Here is a 25,503-nt window from a genome sequence, read left to right on the forward strand (position 1 = left end):
GAGCTGATGGGTGAAATGTCAGCAAAATAAATCACAAAGTATCACCAGGAGCCAGAAAATACATCAGCCGATCTGTCAGCGCTTAACCCCTCGCCTGACGCCGGAATAACGGGGGAGGGAATCGCAGCACGAAATTCACGCTCTGCCGAACATTACATTATACCAACTCAAGATACACAGCCGCCATATTGTATCCCCACCCCAACATTCACGACGAACTGGGGGCTGCGACGTCCGTGACTCCCCCAATATAAGAGACACTGAGAAGAACATCAGAATTCATAGAAAAATATCAATCGCAAAGAAAAGAGCAAAAACGTCCGGAAAATCCACAGCGCAAAAGATAAAAGAAACCGCGGATGTCCCCTCCGATGAGAATCACTGTCTGTACCCCGAGTGTCATTACCCTGCACCCCGAGTGTCATTATCCTGCACCCCGAGTGTGAGTGTCACTATCCTGTACCCCGAGTGTCAGTGTCATTATCCTGTACCCCGAGTATCAGTATCATTATCCTCTACCCCAAGTGTCATTATCCTGTACCCCAAGTGTCCATGTCACTATCCTGCACCCCGAGTGTCAGTGTCATTATCCTGCACCCCGAGTGTCAGTGTCATTATCCTGTACCCCGAGTGTCATTATCCAGCACCCCGAGTGTCAGTGTCATTATCCTGCACCCTGAGTGTCAGTGTCATTATCCTGCACCCCGAGTGTCAGTGTCATTATCCTGTACCCCAAGTGTCATTATCCTGTACCCCGAGTGTCAGTGTCATTATCCTGTACCCCAAGTGGCATTATCCTGTACCCCGAGTGTCAGTGTCATTATCCCGTACGCCAAGTGTCAGTGTCCCATACCCCGAGTGTCAGTGTCCCGTACCCCGAGTGTCAGTGTCCCGTACCCCGAGTGTCGGTCTCCTGTGTTCCCTGATATTTGGGGTCTCCTGTTTTCTCGGTCTCCAGTGACGCTGATCATTTTCTTAATGAAACCATTTCAGACCTCGCTGGCGCTGATAATGGTCAGACGCTTCTGTGCTGAGCGTCCATCGTCATCGCTGACCTGTCGCTCCGGAGGACGCCGCTCATATCCGTCCTGTCATTATCTCTGCGCTCCGCTTCTCAAGAGGATCTGGGGTCACATTATACAGAGGAGGCAGAGCAGCGCTCAGGAGCAGCACAGCACATAGAGGAGGCAGAGCAGCGCTCAGGAGCAGCACAGCACATAGAGGAGGCAGAGCAGCGCTCAGGAGCAGCACAGCACATAGAGGAGGCAGAGCAGCGCTCAGGAGCGGCACAGTATATAGAGGAGGCAGAGCAGCGCTCAGGAGCGGCACAGTATATAGAGGAGGCAGAGCAGCGCTCAGGAGCAGCACAGCACATAGAGGAGGCAGAGCAGCGCTCAGGAGCAGCACAGCACATAGAGGAGGCAGAGCAGCGCTCAGGAGCAGCACAGCACATAGAGGAGGCAGAGCAGCGCTCAGGAGCGGCACAGTATATAGAGGAGGCAGAGCAGCGCTCAGGAGCAGCACAGCACATAGAGGAGGCAGAGCAGCGCTCAGGAGCGGCACAGTATATAGAGGAGGCAGAGCAGCGCTCAGGAGCAGCACAGTATATAGAGGAGGCAGAACAGCGCTCAGGAGCATCACACTATATAGAGGAGGCAGAGCAGCGCTCAGGAGCGTCACAGTATATAGAGGAGGTAGAGCAGCGCTCAGGAGCAGCACAGTATATAGAGGAGGCAGAGCAGCGCTCAGGAGCAGCACAGTATATAGAGGAGGCAGAGCAGCGCTCAGGAGCGGCACAGTATATAGAGGAGGCAGAGCAGCGCTCAGGAGCAGCACAGCACATAGAGGAGGCAGAGCAGCGCTCAGGAGCAGCACAGCACATAGAGGAGGCAGAGCAGCGCTCAGGAGCAGCACAGCACATAGAGGAGGCAGAGCAGCGCTCAGGAGCAGCACAGCACATAGAGGAGGCAGAGCAGCGCTCAGGAGCAGCACAGCACATAGAGGAGGCAGAGCAGCGCTCAGGAGCGGCACAGTATATAGAGGAGGCAGAGCAGCGCTCAGGAGCAGCACAGCACATAGAGGAGGCAGAGCAGCGCTCAGGAGCAGCACAGTATATAGAGGAGGCAGAGCAGCGCTCAGGAGCAGCACAGTATATAGAGGAGGCAGAGCAGCGCTCAGGAGCAGCACAGCACATAGAGGAGGCAGAGCAGCGCTCAGGAGCAGCACAGCACATAGAGGAGGCAGAGCAGCGCTCAGGAGCAGCACAGCACATAGAGGAGGCAGAGCAGCGCTCAGGAGCAGCACAGCACATAGAGGAGGCAGAGCAGCGCTCAGGAGCGGCACAGTATATAGAGGAGGCAGAGCAGCGCTCAGGAGCGGCACAGTATATAGAGGAGGCAGAGCAGCGCTCAGGAGCGGCACAGTATATAGAGGAGGCAGAGCAGCGCTCAGGAGCGGCACAGTATATAGAGGAGGCAGAGCAGCGCTCAGGAGCGGCACAGCACATAGAGGAGGCAGAGCAGCGCTTAGGAGCGGCACAGTATATAGAGGAGGCAGAGCAGCGCTCAGGAGCGGCACAGTATATAGAGGAGGCAGAGCAGCGCTCAGGAGCGGCACAGTATATAGAGGAGGCAGAGCAGCGCTCAGGAGCGGCACAGTATATAGAGGAGGCAGAGCAGCGCTCAGGAGCGGCACAGTATATAGAGGAGGCAGAGCAGCGCTCAGGAGCGGCACAGTATATAGAGGAGGCAGAGCAGCGCTCAGGAGCGGCACAGTATATAGAGGAGGCAGAGCAGCGCTCAGGAGCGGCACAGTATATAGAGGAGGCAGAGCAGCGCTCAGGAGCGGCACAGTATATAGAGGAGGCAGAGCAGCGCTCAGGAGCGTCACAGTATATAGAGGAGGCAGAGCAGCGCTCAGGAGCAGCACAGCACATAGAGGAGGCAGAGCAGCGCTCAGGAGCAGCACAGCACACAGAGGAGGCAGAGCAGCACTCAGGAGCAGCACAGCACATAGAGGAGGCAGAGCAGCGCTCAGGAGCAGCACAGCACATAGAGGAGGCAGAGCAGCGCTCAGGAGCAGCACAGTATATAGAGGAGGCAGAGCAGCGCTCAGGAGCAGCACAGCACATAGAGGAGGCAGAGCAGCACTCAGGAGCGGCACAGTATATAGAGGAGGCAGAGCAGCGCTCAGGAGCGGCACAGTATATAGAGGAGGCAGAGCAGCGCTCAGGAGCGGCACAGTATATAGAGGAGGCAGAGCAGCGCTCAGGAGCAGCACAGTATATAGAGGAGGCAGAGCAGCGCTCAGGAGCGTCACAGTATATAGAGGAGGTAGAGCAGCGCTCAGGAGCAGCACAGTATATAGAGGAGGCCGAGCAGCACTCAGGAGCATCACACTATATAGAGGAGGCAGAGCAGCGCTCAGGAGCAGCACAGTATATAGAGGAGGCAGAGCAGCGCTCAGGAGCAGCACAGTATATAGAGGAGGCAGAGCAGCACAGTATATAGAGGAGGCAGAGCAGCGCTCAGGAGCAGCACAGTATATAGAGGAGGCAGAGCAGCGCTCAGGAGCAGCACAGTATATAGTGGAGGCAGAGCAGCGCTCAGGAGCGGCACAGTATATAGAGGAGGCAGAGCAGCGCTCAGGAGCGGCACAGTATATAGAGGAGGCAGAGCAGCGCTCAGGAGCGGCACAGTATACAGAGGAGGCAGAGCAGCGCTCAGGAGCGGCACAGTATATAGAGGAGGCAGAGCAGCGCTCAGGAGCGGCACAGTATATAGAGGAGGCAGAGGAGCACTCAGGAGCGGCACAGTATATAGAGGAGGCAGAGCAGCGCTCAGGAGCGTCACAGTATATAGAGGAGGCAGAGCAGCACTCAGGAGCGGCACAGTATATAGAGGAGGCAGAGCAGCGCTCAGGAGCAGCACAGTATATAGAGGAGGCAGAGGAGCACAGTATATAGAGGAGGCAGAGCAGCGCTCAGGAGCAGCACAGTATATAGAGGAGGCAGAGGAGCACAGTATATAGAGGAGGCAGAGCAGCGCTCAGGAGCGTCACAGTATACAGAGGAGGCAGAGCAGCACTCAGGAGCGGCACAGTATATAGAGGAGGCAGAGCAGCACAGTATATAGAGGAGGCAGAGGAGCACAGTATATAGAGGAGGCAGAGCAGCGCTCAGGAGCGTCACAGTATATAGAGGAGGCAGAGCAGCACTCAGGAGCGGCACAGTATATAGAGGAGGCAGAGCAGCGCTCAGGAGAGGCACAGTATATAGAGGAGGCAGAACAGCGCTCAGGAGCGGCACAGTATATAGAGGAGGCAGAGCAGCGCTCAGGAGCGTCACAGTATATAGAGGAGGCAGAGCAGCGCTCAGGAGCAGCACAGTATATAGAGGAGGCAGAGCAGCGCTCAGGAGCGGCACAGTATATAGAGGAGGCAGAGCAGCGCTCAGGAGCGGCACAGTATATAGAGGAGGCAGAGCAGCACTCAGGAGCGGCACAGTATATAGAGGAGGCAGAGCAGCGCTCAGGAGCAGTACAGCATATAGAGGAGGCAGAGGAGCACAGTATATAGAGGAGGCAGAGCAGCGCTCAGGAGCGTCACAGTATATAGAGGAGGCAGAGCAGCACTCAGGAGCGGCACAGTATATAGAGGAGGCAGAGCAGCGCTCAGGAGCGGCACAGTATATAGAGGAGGCAGAACAGTGCTCAGGAGCGGCACAGTATATAGAGGAGGCAGAGCAGCGCTCAGGAGCGTCACAGTATATAGAGGAGGCAGAGCAGCGCTCAGGAGCAGCACAGTATATAGAGGAGGCAGAGCAGCGCTCAGGAGCGGCACAGTATATAGAGGAGGCAGAGCAGCGCTCAGGAGCGGCACAGTATATAGAGGAGGCAGAGCAGCGCTCAGGAGCGGCACAGTATATAGAGGAGGCAGAGCAGCGCTCAGGAGCGGCACAGTATATAGAGGAGGCAGAGCAGCGCTCAGGAGCGGCACAGTATATAGAGGAGGCAGAGCAGCACAGTATATAGAGGAGGCAGAGCAGCGCTCAGGAGCAGCGCAGTATATAGAGGAGGCAGAGCAGCACAGTATATAGAGGAGGCAGAGCAGCGCTCAGGAGCAGCACAGTATATAGAGGAGACAGAGCAGCGCTCAGGAGCATCACACTATATAGAGGAGGCAGAGCAGCGCTCAGGAGCAGCACAGTATATAGAGGAGGCAGAGCAGCGCTCAAGAGCGGCACAGTATATAGAGGAGGCAGAGCAGCACAGTATATAGAGGAGGCAGAGCAGCGCTCAGGAGCAGCACAGTATATAGAGGAGGCAGAGCAGCGCTCAGGAGCATCACAGTATATAGAGGAGGCAGAGCAGCGCTCAGGAGCAGCACAGCACATAGAGGAGGCAGAGCAGCGCTCAAGAGCGGCACAGTATATAGAGGAGGCAGAGCAGCACAGTATATAGAGGAGGCAGAGCAGCGCTCAGGAGCAGCACAGTATATAGAGGAGGCAGAGCAGCGCTCAGGAGCAGCACAGTATATAGAGGAGGCAGAGCAGCGCTCAGGAGCGGCACAGTATATAGAGGAGGCAGAGCAGCGCTCAGGAGCAGCACAGTATATAGAGGAGACAGAGCAGCGCTCAGGAGCAGCACAGCACATAGAGGAGGCAGAGCAGCGCTCAGGAGCAGCACAGTATATAGAGGAGGCAGAGCAGCGCTCAGGAGCGGCACAGTATATAGAGGAGGCAGAGCAGCACAGTATATAGAGGAGGCAGAGCAGCGCTCAGGAGCAGCACAGTATATAGAGGAGGCAGAGCAGCACTCAGGAGCGGCACAGTATATAGAGGAGGCAGAGCAGCGCTCAGGAGCGGCACAGTATATAGAGGAGGCAGAGCAGCGCTCAGGAGCGGCACAGTATATGGAGGAGGCAGAGCAGTGCTCAGGAGCGGCACAGTATGTAGAGGAGGCAGAGCAGCGCTTAGGAGCGGCACAGTATATAGAGGAGGCAGAGGAGCACAGAACTGCCTCAACCGTAGATTTATGGACGTATGCAAGAACCACCAAGAACCTGGGGCGTGTCATTCTTATTAATGTTTTGGGTCAGGAGGGTCCCGGGGAGAAGGAGCTGAGGCCTCTGAGGTATGTGGAGTACTAGTGAAGCCACGGGTCCAAACCACAAGGGCCACCACCCTCCCCAGGATCCTCCGGATGAAGGACCCCCTGACCCGAAACGTTACCGTTACAGACACGTGCGGTCGACAAGGATAGTAAACGACCGTCGATCGCGGGTCGTCTGCAATCACTGAGTAATGCCGCCATGTTCTCCAGTCACATCCAGAGCTGCAGCCACAGATCTCCCGCCAGTGGCACGGGCGCTGTGCTGGCGTCTATTAGTCAGGCCTGCGACCATTACACGCCGGTAATCCGGAGACTTCACTCCCGAGTTTCAGCCAATTAATCTGGTTTTAGAGTAATAAGAACGGACTAAAGATTTAATTAAGGATAAGAAGCGAAAAACAAACTGAACACGGTCTGAGAATTACAAATTATAAGCTGCGTACGAGCGGTGGGGGAGGGGAAGGGGCGCGAAGGTGCAGAGCATCGCGCCTCCACCACTTCTCAGTAGTGGTGACACTCATGGGGGGGATGAGGACGAGGGGTCCTCACATGTATGGAGCTTAGATACTCGGCAGACTGTATCATACAGATAAGATTAGACCGTATCACACAGGAGAGGATTAGATACGGCTGATTAGAAGACAGTATCACACAGGAGAGGATTAGAAACACTGGATCCACCTGGGCAGATGATGGCGCTGTTGGGGTCATCATTTCCCGTTGTACAGCCGTCTTGCAGAACATCTGGAGCAGATCTGTCCTGATAATCCAGACTTGTGCTCCGCACCGTCAGCTCCTCGGTGGTCCGGGGGTCTTATGTGTGGATCGGGGGAGGGGGAGCCTCACACACGAGAATGTGCAGCGCGGTATTGTTGGATGACGCGAGGTCCCAGTCGTCCTCGGTGAAACCCCCTGATCTCATGGGTTCAACTTCTTATTCTGAGAATTAAACGGGCGGAAGAAGGAGCGACTCGCAGGTGGGAAGGTGCACGGAGCGGTATGGCCGCCATGAAGCACCGAGGCTTGGTTTGAACAGTCATTATGTCCTTTAAATGGAGCCACCCCCCAACTTCACAGCTTATGGTGGGTTTTTCTTCACTAAGGAGAGTCCGGCTACAGGATTTTACCCCGAAACTCTTTATATGCGCCTGTGGCTCCTCCACAGACAACTCCAGCGATTCCTTTACACGGCCGCTCCGTTCCTCCATCACTGAGAGATCAATATGCTCACGAGGCTGAAGTGCTATCAGTGTGTGGAAGCACTTCCCAGGCCTCTGTCGCCCCGGCTGTGCCCCACACCCAGCGCTGCCACCTCTAGTAAAGAAGCTGTCAATCAAGCACCAGACAGCACTGGACGAGGAAGAGAGCGAAGGCTTAGGAAGTGCAGAGGAGCGGACGGGGCAATAACGGCAGCGCTGGACCGGAGGAGCACACGGGGCAATAACAGCAGCGCTGCACTGGAGGAGCAGACGGGGCAATAACGGCAGCGCTGGACCGGAGGAGCACACGGGGCAATAACGGCAGCGCTGGACTGGAGGAGCGGACGGGGCAATAACGGCAGCGCTGGACCGGAGGAGCACACGGGGCAATAACAGCAGCGCTGGACTGGAGGAGCGGACGGGGCAATAACGGCAGCGCTGGACTGGAGGAGCGGACGGGGCAATAACGGCAGCGCTGGACTGGAGGAGCGGACGGGGCAATAACGGCAGCGCTGGACTGGAGGAGCGGACGGGGCAATAACGTCAGCGCTGTACTGGAGGAGCGGACGGGCAATAGCGGCAGCGCTGGACTGGAGGAGCGGACGGGGCAAAAACGGCAGCGCTAGACTGGAGGAGCACACGGGGCAATAACGGCAGCGCTGGACTGGAGGAGCGGACGGGGCAATAACAGTAGCGCTGGACTGGAGGAGCGGACGGGCAATAGCGGCAGCGCTGGACTGGAGGAGCGGACGGGGCAAAAACGACAGCGCTGGACTGGAGGAGCGGACGGGGCAATAACGGCAGCGCTGGACCGGAGGAGCGGACGGGGCAATAACGGCAGCGCTAGACTGGAGGAGCACACGGGGCAATAACGGCAGCGCTAGACTGGAGGAGCACATGGGGCAATAACGGCAGCGCTGGACTGGAGGAGCACACGGGGCAATAACGGCAGCGCTGGACTGGAGGAGCAGACGGGGCAATAACTGCAGCGCTGGACTGGAGGAGCGGACGGGGCAATAACGGCAGTGCTGGACTGGAGGAGCGGACGGGGCAATACCGGCAGCGCTCGACTGGAGGAGCGGACGGGGCAATAATGGCAGCGCTGGACTGGAGGAGCGGACGGGGCAATAACTGCAGCGCTGGACTGGAGGAGCGGACGGGGCAATAACGGCAGCGCTGGACTGGAGGAGCGGACGGGGCAATAACGTCAGCGCTGGACTGGAGGAGCGGACGGGGCAAAAACGGCAGCGCTGTACCGGAGGAGCGGATGGGGCAATAACGGCAGCGCTGGACTGGAGGAGCGGACGGGGCAAAAACGGCAGCGCTGGACTGGAGGAGCGGACGGGGCAATAACGGCAGCGCTGGACTGGAGGAGCGGACGGGGCAATAACGGCAGCGCTGGACCGGAGGAGCGGACGGGACAATAACGGCAGCGCTGGACCAGAGGAGCGGACGGGGCAATAACGGCAGCGCTGGACTGGAAGAGCGGACGGGGCAAAAACGGCAGCGCTGGACTGGAGGAGCGGACGGGGCAAAAACGGCAGCGCTGGACTGGAGGAGTGGACGGGGGAAAAACGGCAGCGCTGGACTGGAGGAGCGGACGGGGCAAAAACGGCAGCACTGGACTGAAGGAGCGGACGGGGCAAAAACGGCAGCGCTGGACTGGAGGAGAGGACGGGGCAAAAACGGCAGCGCTGGACTGGAGGAGCGGACGGGGCAAAAACGGCAGCGCTGGACTGGAGGAGCGGACGGGGCAAAAACGGCAGCGCTGGACTGGAGGAGCGGACGGGGCAAAAACGGCAGCGCTGGACTGGAGGAGCGGACGGGGCAAAAACGGCAGCGCTGTACTGGAGGAGCGGACGGGGCAAAAACGGCAGCGCTGGACTGGAGGAGCGGACGGGGCAAAAACGGCAGCGCTGGACTGGAGGAGCGGACGGGGCAAAAACGGCAGCGCTGGACTGGAGGAGCGGACGGGGCAAAAACGGCAGCGCTGGACTGGAGGAGCGGACGGGGCAAAAACGGCAGCGCTGGACTCTGAAAGCAATAAATGGAAATGTAAGTCGTAAAAATCCTGCTGACAGAACTGGAAGAAGCCACAAGACACAGAACACCGGACGGGGCAAATACTTTTGAGTGTAATGAACATCGAGACACCGTGGAAGTAACAATCTCTGCGATGTGTAATTGCTCGGAGAGGTTACTAAGAGAGGAGGGTCCCGGGGGGGCGCGCAACCTCCCGCTCCCAGGAAGCGGCTACAAAGGGGCATTCACTCATTATTTGCTGCACTTTAGAACCAGAGAAAAGGCTGAAATTTCAGACTCTTTATTTCTTCCATTTTTGTCATGAAGAAAAGGTAAGATAATGATCCCCCCAGTACAGAGGAGGCCGCAGTGATCCTCCCCCCAGTACAGAGGAGGCCGCAGTGATCCTCCCCCCAGTACAGAGGAGGCCGCAGTGATCCTCCCCCCAGAACAAAGGAGGCCGCAGTGATCCTCCCCCCAGAACAAAGGAGGCCGCAGTGATCCTCCCCCCAGAACAAAGGAGGCCGCAGTGATCCTCCCCCCAGTACAGAGGAGGCCGCAGTGATCCTCCCCCCAGTACAGAGGAGGCCGCAGTGATCCTCCCCCCAGTACAGAGGAGGCCGCAGTGATCCTCCCCCCAGGACAGAGGAGGCCGCAGTGATCCTCCCCCCAGTACAGAGGAGGCCGCAGTGATCCTCACCCCAGTACAGAGGAGGCCGCAGTGATCCTCCCCCCAGGACAGAGGAGGCCGCAGTGATCCTCCCCCCAGTACAGAGGAGGCCGCAGTGATCCTCCCCCCAGTACAGAGGAGGCCGCAGTGATCCTCCCCCCAGGACAGAGGAGGCCGCAGTGATCCTCCCCCCAGTACAGAGGAGGCCGCAGTGATCCTCACCCCAGTACAGAGGAGGCCGCAGTGATCCTCCCCCCAGAACAAAGGAGGCCGCAGTGATCCTCCCCCCAGAACAAAGGAGGCCGCAGTGATCCTCCCCCCAGTACAGAGGAGGCCGCAGTGATCCTCCCCCCAGTACAAAGGAGGCCGCAGTGATCCTCCCCCCAGTACAGAGGAGGCCGCAGTGATCCTCACCCCAGGACAGAGAAGGCCGCAGTGATCCTCCCCCCAGAACAAAGGAGGCCGCAGTGATCCTCCCCCCAGTACAGAGGAGGCCGCAGTGATCCTCCCCCCAGTACAGAGGAGGCCGCAGTGATCCTCCCCCCAGAACAAAGGAGGCCGCAGTGATCCTCCCCCCAGAACAAAGGAGGCCGCAGTGATCCTACCCCCAGTACAGAGGAGGCCGCAGTGATCCTCCCCCCAGTACAAAGGAGGCCGCAGTGATCCTCCCCCCAGTACAGAGGAGGCCGCAGTGATCCTCACCCCAGGACAGAGAAGGCCGCAGTGATCCTCCCCCCAGAACAAAGGAGGCCGCAGTGATCCTCCCCCCAGTACAGAGGAGGCCGCAGTGATCCTCCCCCCAGTACAGAGGAGGCCGCAGTGATCCTCCCCCCAGTACAAAGGAGGCCGCAGTGATCCTCCCCCCAGAACAAAGGAGGCCGCAGTGATCCTCCCCCCAGTACAGAGGAGGCCGCAGTGATCCTCCCCCCAGTACAAAGGAGGCCGCAGTGATCCTCCCCCCAGTACAGAGGAGGCCGCAGTGATCCTCACCCCAGGACAGAGAAGGCCGCAGTGATCCTCCCCCCAGAACAAAGGAGGCCGCAGTGATCCTCCCCCCAGTACAGAGGAGGCCGCAGTGATCCTTCCCCCAGTACAAAGGAGGCCGCAGTGATCCTCCCCCCAGAACAAAGGAGGCCGCAGTGATCCTCCCCCCAGTACAGAGGAGGCCGCAGTGATCCTCCCCCCAGAACAAAGGAGGCCGCAGTGATCCTCCCCCCAGAACAAAGGAGGCCGCAGTGATCCTCCCCCCAGTACAGAGGAGGCCGCAGTGATCCTCCCCCCAGTACAGAGGAGGCCGCAGTGATCCTCCCCCCAGTACAGAGGAGGCCGCAGTGATCCTCCCCCCAGTACAGAGGAGGCCGCAGTGATCCTCCCCCCAGTACAGAGGAGGCCGCAGTGATCCTCCCCCCAGAACAAAGGAGGCCGCAGTGATCCTCCCCCCAGAACAAAGGAGGCCGCAGTGATCCTCCCCCCAGAACAAAGGAGGCCGCAGTGATCCTCCCCCCAGGACAGAGAAGGCCGCAGTGATCCTCCCCCCAGAACAAAGGAGGCCGCAGTGATCCTCCCCCCAGAACAAAGGAGGCCGCAGTGATCCTCCCCCCAGAACAAAGGAGGCCGCAGTGATCCTACCCCCAGTACAGAGGAGGCCGCAGTGATCCTCCCCCCAGGACAGAGAAGGCCGCAGTGATCCTCCCCCCAGGACAGAGAAGGCCGCAGTGATCCTCCCCCCAGTACAGAGGAGGCCGCAGTGATCCTCCCCCCAGTACAGAGGAGGCCGCAGTGATCCTCCCCCCAGTACAGAGGAGGCCGCAGTGATCCTCCCCCCAGTACAGAGGAGGCCGCAGTGATCCTCCCCCCAGGACAGAGAAGGCTGCAGTGATCCTCCCCCCAGAACAAAGGAGGCCGCAGTGATCCTCCCCCCAGAACAAAGGAGGCCGCAGTGATCCTCCCCCCAGAACAAAGGAGGCCGCAGTGATCCTCCCCCCAGGACAGAGAAGGCCGCAGTGATCCTCCCCCCAGAACAAAGGAGGCCGCAGTGATCCTCCCCCCAGTACAGGAGGCCGCAGTGATCCTCCCCCCAGAACAAAGGAGGCCGCAGTGATCCTCCCCCCAGAACAAAGGAGGCCGCAGTGATCCTCCCCCCAGAACAAAGGAGGCCGCAGTGATCCTCCCCCAGAACAAAGGAGGCCGCAGTGATCCTCCCCCCAGTACAGAGGAGGCCGCAGTGATCCTCCCCCCAGTACAGAGGAGGCCGCAGTGATCTTCCCCCCAGTACAGAGGAGGCCGCAGTGATCCTCCCCCCAGTACAGAGGAGGAAGCAGTGATCCTCCCCCCAGTACAGAGGAGGCCGCAGTGATCCTCCCCCCAGAACAAAGGAGGCCGCAATGATCCTCCCCCCTGTACAGAGGAGGCCGCAGTGATCCTCCCCCCAGAACAAAGGAGGCCGCAGTGATCCTCCCCCCAGGACAGAGAAGGCCGCAGTGATCCTCCCCCCAGGACAGAGAAGGCCGCAGTGATCCTCCCCCCAGAACAAAGGAGGCCGCAGTGATCCTACCCCCAGTACAGAGGAGGCCGCAGTGATCCTCCCCCCAGTACAGAGGAGGCCGCAGTGATCCTCCCCCCAGAACAAAGGAGGCCGCAGTGATCCTCCCCCCAGAACAAAGGAGGCCGCAGTGATCCTCCCCCCAGAACAAAGGAGACCGCAGTGATCCTCCCCCCAGAACAAAGGAGGCCGCAGTGATCCTCCCCCCAGTACAGAGGAGGCCGCAGTGATCCTCCCCCCAGAACAAAGGAGGCCGCAGTGATCCTCCCCCCAGGACAGAGGAGGCCGCAGTGATCCTCCCCCCAGGACAGAGAAGGCCGCAGTGATCCTCCCCCCAGAACAAAGGAGGCCGCAGTGATCCTCCCCCCAGTACAGAGGAGGCCGCAGTGATCCTCCCCCCAGTACAGAGGAGGCCGCAGTGATCCTCACCCCAGGACAGAGAAGGCCGCAGTGATCCTCCCCCCAGAACAAAGGAGGCCGCAGTGATCCTCCCCCACGGACTGAGGAGGCCTTAGTGATCCTCCCCCCAGAACAAAGGAGGCCGCAGTGATCCTCCCCCCAGAACAAAGGAGGCCGCAGTGATCCTCCCCCCAGGACAGAGGAGGCCGCAGTGATCCCCCCCCCAGGACTGATGAGGCCGCAGTGATCCTCCCCCCCGGAACAAAGGAGGCCGCAGTGATCCTCCCCCCCGGAACAAAGGAGGCCGCAGTGATCCTCCCCCCAGAACAAAGGAGGCCGCAGTGATCCTCTCCCCAGTACAGAGGAGGCCGCAGTGATCCTCCCCCCAGGACAGAGGAGGCCGCAGTGATCCTCCCCCCAGAACAAAGGAGGCCGCAGTGATCCTCCCCCCAGGACAGAGGAGGCCGCAGTGATCCTCCCCCAGTACAGAGGAGGCCGCAGTGATCCTCCCCCCAGGACAGAGGAGGCCGCAGTGATCCTCCCCCCAGAACAAAGGAGGCCGCAGTGATCCTCCCCCCAGTACAGAGGAGGCCGCAGTGATCCTCCCCCCAGTACAGAGGAGGCCGCAGTGATCCTCACCCCAGGACAGAGAAGGCCGCAGTGATCCTCCCCCCAGAACAAAGGAGGCCGCAGTGATCCTCCCCCCAGAACAAAGGAGGCCGCAGTGATCCTCCCCCCAGAACAAAGGAGGCCGCAGTGATCCTCCCCCCAGGACAGAGGAGACTGCAGTGATCCTCCCCCCAGTACAAAGGAGGCTGCAGTGATTCTCCCCCCAGTACAGAGGAGGCCGCAGTGATCCTCACCCCAGGACAGAGAAGGCCGTAGTGATCCTCCTCCCAGAACAAAGGAGGCCGCAGTGATCCTCCCCCAAGGACTGAGGAGGCCTCAGTGATCCTCCCCCAGAACAAAGGAGGCCACAGTGATCCTCCCCCCAGAACAAAGGAGGCCACAGTGATCCTCCCCCCAGGACAGAGGAGGCCGCAGTGATCCCCCCCCAGGACTGATGAGGCCGCAGTGATCCTCCCCCCAGAACAAAGGAGGCCGCAGTGATCCTCCCCCCAGAACAAAGGAGGCCGCAGTGATCCTCCCGCCAGGACAGAGGAGGCCGCAGTGATCCCCCCCCCCAGGACTGATGAGGCCGCAGTGATCCTCCCCCCAGAACAAAGGAGGCCGCAGTGATCCTCCCCCCAGAACAAAGGAGGCCGCAGTGATCCTCCCCCCAGAACAAAGGAGGCCGCAGTGATCCTCCCCCCAGTACAGAGGAGGCCGCAGTGATCCTCCCCCCTGTACAGAGGAGGCCGCAGTGATCCTCCCCCCAGAACAAAGGAGGCCGCAGTGATCCTCCCCCCAGGACAGAGAAGGCCGCAGTGATCCTCCCCCCAGGACAGAGAAGGCCGCAGTGATCCTCCCCCCAGAACAAAGGAGGCCGCAGTGATCCTACCCCCAGTACAGAGGAGGCCGCAGTGATCCTCCCCCCAGTACAGAGGAGGCCGCAGTGATCCTCCCCCCAGAACAAAGGAGGCCGCAGTGATCCTCCCCCCAGAACAAAGGAGGCCGCAGTGATCCTCCCCCCAGAACAAAGGAGACCGCAGTGATCCTCCCCCCAGAACAAAGGAGGCCGCAGTGATCCTCCCCCCAGTACAGAGGAGGCCGCAGTGATCCTCCCCCCAGAACAAAGGAGGCCGCAGTGATCCTCCCCCCAGGACAGAGGAGGCCGCAGTGATCCTCCCCCCAGGACAGAGAAGGCCGCAGTGATCCTCCCCCCAGAACAAAGGAGGCCGCAGTGATCCTCCCCCCAGTACAGAGGAGGCCGCAGTGATCCTCCCCCCAGTACAGAGGAGGCCGCAGTGATCCTCACCCCAGGACAGAGAAGGCCGCAGTGATCCTCCCCCCAGAACAAAGGAGGCCGCAGTGATCCTCCCCCACGGACTGAGGAGGCCTTAGTGATCCTCCCCCCAGAACAAAGGAGGCCGCAGTGATCCTCCCCCCAGAACAAAGGAGGCCGCAGTGATCCTCCCCCCAGGACAGAGGAGGTCGCAGTGATCCCCCCCCCAGGACTGATGAGGCCGCAGTGATCCTCCCCCCCGGAACAAAGGAGGCCGCAGTGATCCTCCCCCCCGGAACAAAGGAGGCCGCAGTGATCCTCCCCCCAGAACAAAGGAGGCCGCAGTGATCCTCTCCCCAGTACAGAGGAGGCCGCAGTGATCCTCCCCCCAGGACAGAGGAGGCCGCAGTGATCCTCCCCCCAGAACAAAGGAGGCCGCAGTGATCCTCCCCCCAGGACAGAGGAGGCCGCAGTGATCCTCCCCCAGTACAGAGGAGGCCGCAGTGATCCTCCCCCCAGGACAGAGGAGGCCGCAGTGATCCTCCCCCCAGAACAAAGGAGGCCGCAGTGATCCTCCCCCCAGTACAGAGGAGGCCGCAGTGATCCTCCCCCCAGTACAGAGGAGGCCGCAGTGATCCTCACCCCAGGACAGAGAAGGCCGCAGTGATCCTCCCCCCAGAACAAAGGAGGCCGCAGTGATCCTCCCCCCAGAACAAAGGAGGCCGCAGTGATCCTCCCCCCAGAACAAAGGAGGCCGCAGTGATCCTCCCCCCAGGACAGAGGAGACTGCAGTGATCCTCCCCCCAGTACAAAGGAGGCTGCAGTGATTCTCCCCCCAGTACAGAGGAGGCCGCAGTGATCCTCACCCCAGGACAGAGAAGGCCGCAGTGATCCTCCTCCCAGAACAAAGGAGGCCGCAGTGATCCTCCCCCAAGGACTGAGGAGGCCTCAGTGATCCTCCCCCCAGAACAAAGGAGGCCACAGTGATCCTCCCCCCAGAACAAAGGAGGCCACAGTGATCCTCCCCCCAGGACAGAGGAGGCCGCAGTGATCCCCCCCCAGGACTGATGAGGCCGCAGTGATCCTCCCCCCAGAACAAAGGAGGCCGCAGTGATCCTCCCCCCAGAACAAAGGAGGCCGCAGTGATCCTCCCCCCAGGACAGAGGAGGCCGCAGTGATCCCCCCCCCAGGACTGATGAGGCCGCAGTGATCCTCCCCCCAGAACAAAGGAGGCCGCAGTGATCCTCCCCCCAGAACAAAGGAGGCCGCAGTGATCCTCCCCCCAGAACAAAGGAGGCCGCAGTGATCCTCCCCCCAGTACAGAGGAGGCCGCAGTGATCCTCCCCCCAGTACAGAGGAGGCCGCAGTGATCCTCACCCCAGGACAGAGAAGGCCGCAGTGATCCTCCCCCCAGAACAAAGGAGGCCGCAGTGATCCTCCCCCAAGGACTGAGGCCTCAGTGATCCTCCCCCCAGAACAAAGGAGGCCGCAGTGATCCTCCCCCCAGAACAAAGAGGCCACAGTGATCCTCCCCCCAGGACAGAGGAGGCCGCAGTGATCCCCCCCCAGGACTGATGAGGCCGCAGTGATCCTCCCCCCAGAACAAAGGAGGCCGCAGTGATCCTCCCCCCAGAACAAAGGAGGCCGCAGTGATCCTCCCCCCAGGACAGAGGAGGCCGCAGTGATCCCCATGCCCCCAAGGACTGAGGAGGCCTCAGTGATCTCCCCCCAGGGCTGATGAGGCCGAGGAGATTTTCCCCGAGACTGGAAAGGCCACTGGTGACCCCCTCTCCCCCGAGACAAAGGAGGCTGCGGTGACTGCCCCTCGCCCTAGGAGGCCGCGGTGATCCCTCCGAGACGGAGGAGGCTGCGGTGATCCCCCGAGACGGAGGAGGCTGCGGTGATAACCCCGACACGGAGGAGGCTGCGGTGATCCCCCCTGAGAAGGAGGAGGCTGCGGTGATCCCCCCCGAGATGGAGGAGGCTGCGGTGATCCCCCCCGAGACGGAGGAGGCTGCGGTGATCCCTCCCGAGACGGAGGAAGCTGCGGTGACCCCCCCGAGACGGAGGAGGCTGCGGTGATCCCCCCCGAGACGGAGGAGGCTGCGGTGATCCCTCCCGAGACGGAGGAGGCTGCGGTGATCCCTCCCGAGACGGAGGAGGGTGCGGTGATCCCCCCCGAGACGGAGGAGGCTGCGGTGATCCCCCCCGAGACGGAGGAGGCTGCGGTGATCCCCCCCGAGACGGATGAGGCTGCAGTGATCCCCCCCCCCCGAGACAGAGGAGGCTGCAGATTGTTACCTGTAACATCAGAAGAAGCCATGACAGATGGAAGAGCCGGGATCATCAAAAAGAGGATGATGGGAGTAGTGAGAAGAGACTTCATACATCAGGACCAGGCGCTGCTGCAGCCGGACCCCTGCGAGCAGCGACAATCAATAGTGCCACCACTTCAGCACCCACAGACGTTGTCGTCCCCTGATACAGCGCAGCGTCCACCTCGCTCATCACTGCAGGATGGGTAGAGAAGCGGAGCTTCCAGTGAACTTCTACAACTTCTCCGGAGACTCAATAATTCACCTCCAAAATCTCTTCTTGATGTGAATAGAAACGAATGTAAATACCTGCAGGGGCTGAAAACCTGGTGGGAGCCGGCAGTTCTCACAGATGGGGGATTGTAACAATGTATCTTGTCTAGAGAATCCTCGAAAGACATCAGCAGTGATAGTTTGTTACAATGCATCAGTCCAGGCTCACAGAGGATTGTCTAGACTGGATACAATTGTTACAAACTCTCAGCTGTGACAAGTATTAGTTTTGGATGTGAACACAAAGTTCATGTTAATGTAAAAGCACAAAGGATCCGGCGGCCCCGGAGCGACTGCACCCACAATCCACACAACGCAGCAGCGTCCCGAGATGTGATCCAACCGTCCGCACAATCCGAACCCCGAGAGGCTGAAGCACGTGGACACTTTCTCCTCCGGCTGCGCCCCCCAATGTCACAGCCTGGTCCATCTATTAACAAGTAATAACTGCAGCGGCCGACGCTCGAACGACGAGAAAAATTGCACCCCGAAAACAGCAAGTGCAAGGCAGATGTAAGGCTGAAAGCCCCCGAACCCATAACAGAGCCCCCCAACTAGAAAGGAGCCCCAAGTGTCAGTGTCATTGTCCTGTGCTCCAAGGGGTGTCTGATTGGAGCCCCAAAAGTCAGGGTTCAGTGTTTGGGACCCCTGGTGTCAGGGTGTTTATTTGCAGAGCCCTTTAGTATCACGGTGTCTAAATACAGGGCCACTGGTTTTCAGGATGTCTATATCTGGGGCCCCCGGTATCAGGGTCTCTATATCCGGGGTCCCTGGCATCAGGGTCTCTATATCCCAGGTCCCCAGTAACAAGGTCTTTATATCCGGGCCCCTGGTATCAGGGTGTCTATAACCGGGGTCCCCAGTATCAGGATGTCTATATTTGGGGCCCCCGGTATCAGAGTGTCTATATCCGAGGTCCCCGGTATCAGGGTCTATATATCCGGGGTCCCCAGTATCAGGGTCTCTATATCCCGGGTCCCCGGTAACAGGGTCTCTATATCCTGGGTCCCCGGTAACAGGGTCTCTATATACGGCCCCTGGTATCAGGATCTCTATATCTGGGGTCCCCGGCATCAGGGTCTATATCCCAGGTCCCCAGTAACAGGGTCTCTATATCCGGCCCCTTGGTATCAGGGTGTCTATATCCAGGGTCCCCAGTATCAGGATGTCTATATCTGGGGCCCCCGGTATCAGGGTCTCTATATTCGGGGTCCCCGGCATCAGGGTCTCTATATCCCGGGTCCCCAGTACCAGGGTCTCTATATCCCGGTTCCCTGGTATCAGGGTATCTATATCCAGGGTCCCCAGTATCAGGATGTCTATATCTGGGGCCCCCAGTATCAGGGTGTCTATATCCGAGGTCCCCGGTATCAGGGTCTATATATCCGGGGTCCCCAGTATCAGGGTCTCTATATCCTGGGTCCCCGGAAACAAGGTCTCTATATCCTGGGTCCCTGGTAACAGGGTCTCTATATACGGCCCCTGGTATCAGTATCTCTATATCTGGGGTCCCCAGTAACAGGGTCTCTATATCAGGGGCCCCCGGTATCAGGGTGTCTATATCCGGGGTCCCCAGTATCAGGATGTCTATATCTGGGGCCGCCGGTATCAGGATCTCTATATCTGGGGTCCCCGGCATCAGGGTCTCTATATCCCGGGTCCCCAGTAACAGGGTCTCTATATCCGGCCCCCTGGTATCAGGGTGTCTATATCCAGGGTCCCCAGTATCAGGATGTCTATATCTGGGGCCCCCGGTATCAGGGTCTCTATATCCAGGCCCCTGGCATCAGGGTCTCTATATCCTGGGTCCCCAGTAACAGGGTCTCTATATCCGGCCCCCTGGTATCAGGGTGTCTATACCCAGGGTCCCCAGTATCAGGATGTCTATATCTGGGGCCCCCGGTATCAGGGTCTCTATATCCAGGCCCCTGGCATCAGGGTCTCTATATCCCGGGTCCCCAGTAACAGGGTCTCTATATCCGGCCCCCTGGTATCAGGGTGTCTATATCCAGGGTCCCCAGTATCAGGATGTCTATATCTGGGGCCATAATGCTCCTTGTACAGACCCCGCTGGTCCTAGTCCTCGGGCCCCTGGTAGCTACAAGCCCTATAATCCTCAAGTCTGCTGACTTGTCTGAGGTTCGCTGTGCGGTAGCGGCGACATTTCACAGTAATATTCATTATCGGACATCAGACTCCGCTCCCGTCTCTCCGTCGCTTCCTGCGCCGTTTGCCATAAATTAAGAGACATAGTTTCCGTCTCCCATTGAAGCGCGGTCGGCCTCATAGCCGAGGCTGGAATATTAATGGCCGCCGCCTCCAGTTTTGATGAATTCATTTGTAATCGAGAGATCTCGGAGAACTCATCAAATTGATTAAATAAATTAGTTAAGCTAATAATCCGCATCGGAGGTTGATTAGCATAAACTCGGATCAGACAGCCACATTCATCGTGCTCCGCGGACCCGCCGCCATCATTAGCGACTGCAGGGATGAGATGGCTCCGCTCCGGGGACGGTGACCGGACGCCAACTCCTCCATCATCCTCCGCTCGTCTATCAACACTTTACTAAACCCGACATCAGCGGCGATTCTCTCCGAGTGCAAAATCTCATTTTCATTTTACAGGTTCAGTCCACTTGTCATGATGGGTCAGCGCAAACACATGGAGTTAATGATCTGGAAGAATATCTTATACCCAGAGCTGCATTCACAATTCTGCTCAGTATTGGCTGTAAACTCACATTAGAAAGCAATGGAGATGCCGCATCACATCATGGCAGATTGTGTATTGTTCAGAATTATGACTGCAGCACTGAATGTAATGGAGATTAAGGCTTAAAAAAATAGCAGAACTGTGAGTACAGCTCTAGATGGAATGGAGAATAAAGCATAAAAAAATAGCAGAATTGTGAGTTCAGCTCTGGGTGCAATGGAGAATAAAGTATAACGAAGTAGCAGAATTGTGAGTACAGCTCTGGATGAAATGGAGAATAAAGCATAAAGAAATAGCAGAATTATGACTGCAGCTCTGGATGAAATGGAGAATAAGGCATAAAGAAATAGTAGAGTTGTGAGTACAGCTCTGGATGAAATGGAGAATAAGGCATAAAGAAAAAGCCGAATTATGACTGCAGCTCTGGATGAAATGGAGAATAAGGCATAAAGAAATAGCAGAATTGTGAGTACAGCTCTGGATGGAATGGAGAATAAAGGATAAAAAAAATAGCAGAATTGTGAATTCAGCTCTGGGTGGAATGGAGAATAAAGTATAACGAAATAGCAGAATTGTGAGTACAGCTCTGGATGAAATGGAGAATAAAGCATAAAGAAATAGCAGAATTATGACTGCAGCTCTGGATGAAATGGAGAATAAGGCATAAAGAAATAGCAGAGTTGTGAGTACAGCTCTGGATGAAATGGAGAATAAAGCATAAAGAAATAGCAGAATTATGACTGCAGCTGTGGATGAAATGGAGAATAAGGCATAAAGAAATAGCAGAGTTGTAAGTACAGCTCTGGATGAAATGGAGAATAAAGCATAAAGAAATAGCAGAATTATGACTGCAGCTCTGGATGAAATGGAGAATAAGGCATAAAGAAATAGTAGAGTTGTGAGTACAGCTCTGGATGAAATGGAGAATAAGGCATAAAGAAATAGCCGAATTATGACTGCAGCTCTGGATGAAATGGAGAATAAGGCATAAAGAAATAGCAGAATTGTGAGTACAGCTCTGGATGGAATGGAGAATAAAGGATAAAAAAAAATAGCAGAATTGTGAATTCAGCTCTGGGTGGAATGGAGAATAAAGTATAACGAAATAGCAGAATTGTGAGTACAGCTCTGGATGAAATGGAGAATAAAGCATAAAGAAATAGCAGAATTATGACTGCAGCTCTGGATGAAATGGAGAATAAGGCATAAAGAAATAGCAGAATTGTGAGTACAGCTCTGGATATAACTGTGCTGTAACTCAGGATTAGTAAAAAGAAGACGAAGTATTTGTAAAGTTCCATAAAGACGATGTTAGAGTGTAAACGGCACATGTCGGCATCTACACCCAGCGCTGGGAGTGATCACACTACAACGCTCTGTGTATTGTCAGCGCTCACCCTGGAAGGTCAGGACCGGGTGCTCCCTCTTCAAGCATTGCTCGTCCATCTCTGCTGGAAAATCCGCTCTGAGGGTAGAGAGGTGAAGCAGGAGAACAGAGACGGTCGGTAGCGACAAGAAGAGAGTCCATTGCCTGGTCATGATGGAGGAACGCCACGCGTCTATCGTCCAAGGGAAGCTCCAGGGCAAATCCTGGAAAAACAAGAGCGAATCACTGAAATAGGAGATTTACCAATGTCACAGAGAGTGATAAATACAGGAAACAATGTAACAATGTATAGAATACACGGCGGAGAGAAAGGTGCAACAACGTAACAGAGAATTATAAATGGAGGAAACAACGTAACAGCGAAAAAGAGAGAAAAACATGTAAGAAAGAATGATACATGGAAGGAACAGAGTATACATATATATACATGTGTATATACAGTGGTGGGAAAAAGTGTTTGCCTCCCGAAGAAGCTAGAAAAACCGTGTGCGTCACCGCAGAAAGCCACAACTCTATGCCAGGCGATTATCAGACACTACTTATGTATACTGGGTCTAATTCTGAGGTTGTCACTATTTCTGATACGATAGGCCAATGATTTACAAGTGCTTCTCATTAAATTAGAATATCATCAAAAATGTCATTTATTTCAGATCAATACAAAAAGTGAAGCTCCTATATTATATAGAGTCATTACACACAGAGGGATCTATTATATAGAGTCATTACATACAGAGGGATCTATTATATAGAGTCATTACACGCAGAGGGATCTATTATATAGAGTCATTACACGCAGAGGGATCTATTATATAGAGTCATTACATACAGAGGGATCTATTATATAGAGTCATTACACGCAGAGGGATCTATTATATAGAGTCATTACACACAGAGGGATCTATTATATAGAGTCATTACACGCAGAGGGATCTATTATATAGAGTCATTACACACAGAGGGATCTATTATATAGAGTCATTACACACAGAGGGATCTATTATATAGAGTCATTACACGCAAAGGGATCTATTATATAGAGTCATTACACACAGAGGGATCTATTATATAGAGTCATTACACACAGAGGGATCTATTATATAGAGTCATTACACGCAGAGGGATCTATTATATAGAGTCATTACACACAGAGGGATCTATTATATAGAGTCATTACACACAGAGGGATCTATTATATAGAGTCATTACACACAGAGGGATCTATTATATAGAGTCATTACACACAAAGTGATCTATTATATAGAGTCATTACACGCAGAGGGATCTATTATATAGAGTCATTACACGCAGAGCGATCTATTATATAGTCATTACACGCAGAGCGATCTATTATATAGAGTCATTACACACAGAGGGATCTATTATATAGAGTCATTACACACAGAGGGATCTATTATATAGAGTCATTACACACAGAGGGATTTATTATATAGTCATTACACACAGAGGGATCTATTATATAGAGTCATTACACACAGAGGGATCTATTATAAAGAGTCATTACACACAGAGCGATCTATTATATAGAGTCATTACACGCAGAGGGATCTATTATATAGCGTCATTACACGCAGAGGGATCTATTATATAGAGTCATTACACGTAGAGGGATCTATTATATAGAGTCATTACACGCAGAGGGATCTATTATATAGAGTCATTACACACAGAGGGATCTATTATATAGAGTCATTACACACAGAGGGATCTATTATATAGAGTCATTACACACAGAGGGATCTATTATATAGAGTCATTACACACAGAGGGATCTATTATATAGAGTCATTACACACAGAGGGATCTATTATATAGAGTCATTACACACAGAGGGATCTATTATATAGAGTCATTACACACAGAGGGATCTATTATATAGAGTCATTACACACAGAGGGATCTATTATATAGAGTCATTACACACAGAGCGATCTATTATATAGAGTCATTACACACAGAGTGATCTATTATATAGAGTCATTACACACAGAGGGATCTATTATATAGAGTCATTACACGCAGAGGGATCTATTATATAGAGTCATTACAAACAGAGGGATCTATTATATAGAGTCATTACACACAGAGGGATCTATTATAGAGTCATTACACGCAGAGGGATCTATTATATAGAGTCATTACACACAGAGGGATCTATTATATAGTCATTACACACAGAGGGATCTATTATATAGAGTCATTACACGCAGAGGGATCTATTATATAGAGTCATTACACGCAGAGGGATCTATTATATAGAGTCATTACACATAGAGGGATCTATTATATAGAGTCATTACACACAGAGGGATCTATTATATAGAGTCATTACACACAGAGGGATCTATTATATAGACTCATTACACGCAGAGTGATCTATTATATAGAGTCATTACACATAGAGGGATCTATTATATAGAGTCATTACACACAGAGGGATCTATTATATAGAGTCATTACACACAGAGGGATCTATTATATAGACTCATTACACGCAGAGTGATCTATTATATAGAGTCATTACATGCAGAGGGATCTATTATATAGAGTCATTACACGCAGAGGGATCTATTATATAGAGTCATTACATGCAGAGGGATCTATTATATAGAGTCATTACACACAGAGTGATCTATTATATAGAGTCATTACACACAGAGGGATCTATTATATAGAGTCATTACACGCAGAGTGATCTATTATATAGAGTCATTACACGCAGAGGGATCTATTATATAGAGTCATTACACGCAGAGGGATCTATTATATAGAGTCATTACACGCAGAGGGATCTATTATATAGAGTCATTACACGCAGAGGGATCTATTATATAGAGTCATTACACACAGAGTGATCTATTATATAGAGTCATTACACACAGAGGGATCTATTATATAGAGTCATTACACACAGAGGGATCTATTATATAGAGGCATTACACACAGAGGGATCTATTATATAGTCATTACACACAGAGTGATCTATTATATAGAGTCATTACACACAGAGGGATCTATTCTATAGAGTCATTACACACAGAGCGATCTATTATATAGAGTCATTACACACAGAGGGATCTATTATATAGAGTCATTACACACAGAGGGATCTATTATAGAGTCATTACACACAGAGGGATCTATTATATAGAGTCATTAAACACAGAGGGATTTATTATATAGAGTCATTACACACAGAGCGATCTATTATATAGAGTCATTACACGCAGAGAGATCTATTATATAGAGTCATTACACGCAGAGGGATCTATTATATAGAGTCATTACACACAGAGCGATCTATTATATAGAGTCATTACACGCAGAGAGATCTATTATATAGAGTCATTACACGCAGAGGGATCTATTATATAGAGTCATTACACGCAGAGGGATCTATTATATAGAGTCATTACACGCAGAGGGATCTATTATATAGAGTCATTACACACAGAGGGATCTATTATATAGAGTCATTACACGCAGAGGGATCTATTATATAGAGTCATTACACACAGAGGGATCTATTATATAGAGTCATTACACACAGAGGGATCTATTATATAGAGTCATTACACACAGAGGGATCTATTATATAGAGTCATTACACACAGAGTGATCTATTACATAGAGTCATTACACGCAGAGGGATCTATTATATAGAGTCATTACACGCAGAGCGATCTATTATATAGTCATTACACGCAGAGCGATCTATTATATAGAGTCATTACACACAGAGGGATCTATTATATAGAGTCATTACACACAGAGGGATCTATTATATAGAGTCATTACACACAGAGGGATTTATTATATAGTCATTACACACAGAGGGATCTATTATATAGAGTCATTACACACAGAGGGATCTATTATAAAGAGTCATTACACACAGAGCGATCTATTATATAGAGTCATTACACGCAGAGGGATCTATTATATAGCGTCATTACACGCAGAG

General features: G+C 54.5%; 1 protein-coding gene across 3 annotated transcripts in view; it reads right to left on the minus strand.

Annotated features, from left to right (window-relative positions):
- SEMA5B (semaphorin 5B) overlaps positions 1–25,503 on the minus strand; it is a 398,541-nt gene that overhangs the window by 232,711 nt on the left and 140,327 nt on the right. For all 3 annotated transcript variants that reach the window (XM_073647519.1, XM_073647520.1, XM_073647521.1), the window contains one exon: positions 21,529–21,721. In XM_073647519.1, coding sequence (XP_073503620.1) covers positions 21,529–21,670 — 142 coding nt within the window. In that variant the 5' untranslated portion in view covers positions 21,671–21,721. The remainder of the gene's footprint in view (positions 1–21,528; positions 21,722–25,503) is intronic.

Source organism: Phyllobates terribilis, unplaced genomic scaffold (assembly GCF_046119375.1).
Source record: "Phyllobates terribilis strain yellow unplaced genomic scaffold, ASM4611937v1 Scaffold_9__5_contigs__length_417890890, whole genome shotgun sequence".
Lineage (NCBI taxonomy): Eukaryota > Metazoa > Chordata > Amphibia > Anura > Dendrobatidae > Phyllobates > Phyllobates terribilis.